Source organism: Staurois parvus, unplaced genomic scaffold (assembly GCF_062004578.1).
Source record: "Staurois parvus isolate SC_StPar_1 unplaced genomic scaffold, SC_StPar_1.0 ptg000145l, whole genome shotgun sequence".
Taxonomy (NCBI): Eukaryota; Metazoa; Chordata; class Amphibia; order Anura; family Ranidae; genus Staurois; species Staurois parvus.
The window spans coordinates 23,019,302-23,025,301 of record NW_028317941.1 but is presented as its reverse complement, the minus strand read 5'-3'; the positions used below and the strand labels follow the sequence as shown (position 1 = coordinate 23,025,301).

The 6,000-nt window shown below is 40.1% G+C and overlaps 1 protein-coding gene across 1 annotated transcript in view; it reads right to left on the bottom strand.

Annotated features, from left to right (window-relative positions):
- Nucleotides 1-208: 208 nt before the first annotated feature.
- The window catches only part of NYX (nyctalopin), a 49,190-nt gene continuing 43,398 nt past the window's right edge, over nucleotides 209-6,000 (bottom strand). The window contains exon 3 of the mRNA XM_089673933.1: nucleotides 209-3,104. Coding sequence (XP_089530059.1) covers nucleotides 1,726-3,104 — 1,379 coding nt within the window. The 3' untranslated portion in view covers nucleotides 209-1,725. The remainder of the gene's footprint in view (nucleotides 3,105-6,000) is intronic.

Below are 6,000 nucleotides of genomic sequence, written 5' to 3'. Positions count from 1 at the left end.
ATAATGTAAATTTGTGAAATTGTCTGGAATATTTTATAACAGCTATTTGAAAGCATGCAGGTCCCTGACCTGGCAGCCATAAAGATAGTAGTATCACAATCTGCTGTTTGTTACACTGTGAACAACATTTCTGAGGCACGATTTTTCCTTAATGCAGAGAAATTAACAGAAATATCTGCAATTTACATCATCTGAATCACTTAACAAATGAAGCATGATGAGTTTATTTACATTTAAATGAAATTAGAACATTCTTTTTGAGTTGATTAGTCTGTGTGCCCATATGTTGCATAACAATTACATTATGTGTCCATACTTAAAGTGTACCTCTAGGAAAAGATGTTTTTCTTTTTTTTTTTTTTTTTTTATAGGGAAAATGGTATTTCAGGTATTTCTTTTTGTCCTCAAGACCACTGCACTGAGGAAAAAAAGGAGGGAAAGTTTTAGAAAAAAAACTAGAGTTGTCCCTATAACAAAACGTGAAGGGAAATCTTCCAATGGGGTCACTTGTTTCAGGTGTTTCCGTGACAACTGTCTAAAAAGGAAAATATGCTCACTTTGGAAATTTTTTTTTCAAATTTTCTGTTGCATTCTGAAAAAAAAAAAATATAATTATCCCTACTCTAACTAAAAACTGAAAAAGCTGCTTTGACTATATGTACACTTTAAACCAGGGGTGTCCAACCTGCGGCCCACTATGAATGCAGCCCAATACAAAATTTAAAATATTTTTTAAATGATTTTTTAATTTTTTGTAAAAATGTGTTTACACTTAAGGAACACGTGACAAAGACAGTGACTCTTTACTGGACGTTTATGTTTTATCTTCCAAAATAAAAATATCCCACTCTTCACAATCAAACCTTATCCATGTCATCAGATTTTGACAGCACCTTTATTTTTAAATAGTTATTTTTAAGGAAGAAGCACATGAAGGGCAAAAATAAAACCAAAATTTCTGATGAGCACCTGAAGGGCAAAATTAAAACCAAAATATCTGATGAGTACTTTAAGAATTTATTGAGAATTGCTACTACATGAAAGATGCAAAGGGCAAAATTAAAACCAAAATTTCTGATGAACACCCTGGAAATTTACTGAGGATTGCTGCTAAATCCATCGAACCAGATATTGATGCATTCGTTTATCAAAAACTGTGTCAGATACTGCACTAGTTTTATGTTGCTCTGTTTTACTTTAATATAAAATATTTTAAAAAAATGAAGTTTTATTACTTAGATAGATACATTATCTATATCCGTGATTGTTAACGTGATATACCTGACCTTTTTTTGCTCATCAGCTATCATTATAGTTAGTGTATTTTATGTGTGGCCCAAGACAATTCCTCTTCTTCCAATGTGGCCCAGGAAAGTCTCAATGTGGCCAATGTGGCACAAGATGAATATACGATGTGTATGCTAAGAAAAGAATCCCTAGATACATAAAACAAAAAAGATGAATCTTCAGTGGCACAGTTACCCTTCACCAATTGAAGATTCATTACGGTTTTTTTTGTATTCATTTCTGTCCTCTTGTAAGACTTTCATAAACAGTCAGTAGATTCCCTCTTTAACAGCAAGCTAGATTTGTTGGATATGTAAAATTAAAAAAAAAATAGTCTTTTCCTCAATCGGCTGTCCTTGGATGATCAATAAATTCTGGGCTAGGATGACAATTTATTTACATTTCTTGTTCTGAAAATAAAATATAGTAACTAAAAACCTAAAATATAACTATTGCATAACTGATAACAAGCACCACATATGCGGCAATATTTAGTGAAGAAGACAGGGAGGCTGTGTTTCCATTCACATCCGAGAATGTGCTGTTGTCAAAGCTTTCTGTTGTATTCACCAAATCCTCATAATTTCCTTTTGGTAGGAGAAGCTTGGAGATAAGACTGCTTAGTTTTGATTCCATGGTCGATGGAAGCCTTTCAGTAGGAAGGGGAACATAATAGGTAAAATTTTGTTCTGTTGGGTCAAGGCAGATCCCTTCTTGCGACCTTTTAAATAAAACATTACTTAGGTCAATGCCTACAAGAGATGTTGGAGCTGAGCAGGGAATGTCACGAACCAATTTATAATTCTCCATCCAGTCTCTTAACCATTCAATCCTGCAGTCACATTCCCATGGATTCTTAAAAAGAAACAGTCTTCCTATGAAGTAAACAGGTCGGAAAACCTCAAATGGTAATGTTGTCAAATTGTTGCTATTTAGGTGTAAGGCTACTAAGCTGGTGAGATTTTCAAATGCCCCTTCCTCAATATAGCTTATTTTATTCCTGTCTAGATAGAGAACTTCCAGCTCAATTAGATCTTGAAACCACGAAGATGAGATATTCCGTATGGAGTTTCCACCCAAATTTAGCATTTTTAGTTTTTTCATTCCTTTGAAGGAGTTCTCTGGCAGCTCATTCAGAAAATTGTCATTAAGGAACAGGTACTCCATCTTCTGGCAATCTTGGAAAGACTTGTCATGAATTACATTTATTTTATTGTCTTGGAGGTTAAGATATTTAAGATTAGGCAATTCCTGAAGAGAATTATAGGCAACAGCTTCAATTCTGTTGCTCTCTAAGTAAACATGAGTCAAATTGCGCATACCTCGGATAGTTCCTGGAATCCTACGGAAATTGTTCTGAAAAAGCATAAGTTCCTCCAGTAAAGGAAGATCTAAAAATATTCGGTCTGGAATATTGAACAAATTGCAGTCTGCTAAATCCAGCTTTACCAGTTTCTTTAGAGCAGAAAATGTTCGAGTGTGTAAATAGCGTATATAATCATTATGAGCCATTTTGAGCTCAATCAGGTTGGGCAGCCCTTTGAAAGCCCCTGGGGTGATGAAAGATATGTTGTTGTGGCTCAGTGAGAGACATTTTAATGAAGGCAAAGTCCCAAAAGCCCGCTCAGAAAGAAATTTGATGTTGTTTTTATCTAGGTTAATAAAGGAAGCTTCACATGGAAATTCATTAGGGATCTCTTGCAGTCCTATTCGATCACAGAGTACAGAACAGTTTCGCTCTTGAGTGCATACACAGCTTGATGGACAAGAACGGAAACAGGCCCATATGGCATACAGTGGCTGGATGAATAGGAAGACTAAAAGAAAAAATAAATTTCATATAATTATAATCCAGAGCCAACAGTTACAACGTCATCTGTAAATGAGATAATTGATAAACTGATAAATACATAAGTGTCCCCTTGACAATTTCTGTGTTTTTTTATGGTTTACAGGCAGATATCATAGGAAATAAAACATGAAAGTGTAACAGTTACATGGACTTTCATATGATAGGAAACATTGTAAGTTTAGTAAAACTCCTTGGATGGACTGTGAATGGATATTTCACTAAATGGCTCTTTTACCGTCCTGATACAACAACAAAAAAAATTGCAAATACCATTAAGCATCCCCAAAGATCATCATTGCACACAAATGACATGAAAGCTGGTATAACCCATAACTGACTACTCATTGAGTGGATATTGCTAGTGGAAGCCTTTTGTAAACTGAGCCGGTTGTATACCTGGTAATGTTTGTGTCAGGACCCAGGATGAGCAGATGATTTTGACAAACTTAATTTTGAGGCAAAACTACCAATTTCATAATTGATAAAATATTTTCACAATTCTTCTCATGCATCTCTGCTGAGGAAGAAATGTTCAGTGTGGACACTTCTTCATCAGAACAGACATGGACAGATTCATGTGTCTATGACACCATCACCAGCGGCGTATTTACTACAAGGCAAACAAAGTGTTTGCCTAGGGCGGCAATTTTTGTGGGGGGGGGGGGGTGCCACCACCTAGAAGAAATGACGCAAGTGGCAGGGATGGGTACCTGGTGAGGACCCAAGGAGGCTGCGTGCTGCTGGAGGGTGCACAGATAGCCGGATGTTTCTTTAATTCCAGAAGGTAAGGTTACTTGAATCAGGTGGTGGACTGTAGTGCGGTGTATTCTTCCCTCTACAAGTCCTCCTCCTTCCTGATACGCACACCCACCCCCACCCCAGAAAAAAGGGTCCTGCACCTTTTTGGTGGGGATGCAATGTGATTGGAGCCATGACTCAATTCACAGCCCACAGACATCGCATGTAATTTTCACAGGAAGGCGGTGTGTATATATTTGCTATCCTACGTAAGCTTTTTGCCTTCTGGAGAAAAATAGTGCTGTGCTCCACCAGTGAGGATTGGGGTTACAAAGTCCTTCTAGTGGGATTGGCTGCAGGTAAACCAAGAGTCCCACCCCGAAGTGCCTTATGCTATAACTGCCAATGTCTCTTCAGATCTGTTGCTTGCACGTCGTGCTATACATCAGGGGTATGGCAACCTTTCAGAGGTGGAGATCTACCTGAACAACATGGAAGAGATCAGAGATCTCCGGGGTTTGGCGCCTTTTTTTTTAACACTGTGCACAGTAGAAGCAAAGAATTTGATCAAGCTGGTTCTCTCAGCAGCTCAGCTCACAAAATTCCCCCTTCCTCTTTCCTCATGTGTTTCTCTGTGTTCCAGAGATGTGTGACTGTGATATTAAGCAACATGTTTGCATAATATTGCACCTCACTGCTTCTCCATGCATGTCAATGCACAGCAAACGCAATGCACCATGCTGCTGTGTGGTGACATGAATGAAGTGTCACTTTGTTCTGTGACATAAAAAAAGGGAATTGTTTGATACACTGAGCCATGCATCACACCACATCACACTGCCCCCTACTGATGAATGAACAGCTTTCCACACACTAAATTGCTATGGTTTAGTGTGCGATCAGTGTGACCTTAAAGAAATTAACTAACATGGCCCTGATAAAAAGTAAGGACAGCATGAAGAACATGAAGAAAAATATAATAAAACAGATGTCATACACTCCCTCATCATCCCACGCCTGGACTATTGCAATTCCCTTCTCACTGGCCCATCCAAACGAACGCTATCCCCACTCCAGTTGATCCTAAACTCAGCGGCTAGACTCATCCACCTCACCAACCGCTCCACATCTGCCTCCCCCCTCTGCCAATCCCTTCACTGGCTCCCGATTGCCCAACGCATCAAATTCAAACTGCTAACCCTGACCTACAAAGCCATTCACAACGCCGCCCCAAACTACATAACTGACCTGATACCCGAATACTACCCTACCCGTGCCCTCCGCTCCTCACAGGACCTCCTACTCTCTAGCTCCCTGGTCCCCTCCTCCCACGCCCGATTGCAGGACTTCTCTAGGACTTCCCCCATCCTCTGGAACTCCCTACGACAAACAATCAGACTGTCACCTACCCTCCTCACCTTCAGGCGCTCCCTGAAAACCCTCCTCTGCAGGGAAGCCTACTCCAACCTCACCTAACACCTGAACTCACCTAACAACCTCCTCCACTCCTCCCACCACTCCATCCTCCACAGCCATCTCCTCCTGTACCACCTTCCCCTCCCTCCTAGATTGTAAGCTCAAAAGAGCAGGGCCCTCGAACCCCTCATGTACTGTTTTGTTACTGTCTTGTCTCATGTTCTGTCCCCCTTGCTACTGTACAGCGCTGAGCAAACCTATATAAATACTGTATAATAATAATAATGTCATGTTTGCAGCTTTAGTGGGGACAGTTGGGAGATGTTCAATTGCACATCTTTAACGCCTCCAACCAGAAGTCTAAATGCCCTTAAGGGAGTGAATGGGGTTTTCACATGCCATGATCATGTTGCTTTGCTTGTTGAGTTTGACAGGTAGTAAACCTGCTGAATGCGACCCATTTAAGTGAATGGAGAAGGGCTGCAAACACCCCACCACTGCATGCAATGCACGCATCACCTCCTCACCACCTGTAAACCACATCTGAAAAATGTTCTGAATGCAAATCACTTTTCAGAGGCTTGAAGGTTTAAGTACCGTACATACAGGCTGAATATTGCCTGGTTCAACAGAAACCGGCCGACATTTGGGCCATGTGGCGGCACAGTGGCTAAATGGTTAGCATTTCCGCCTGGCAGTACTAGGGT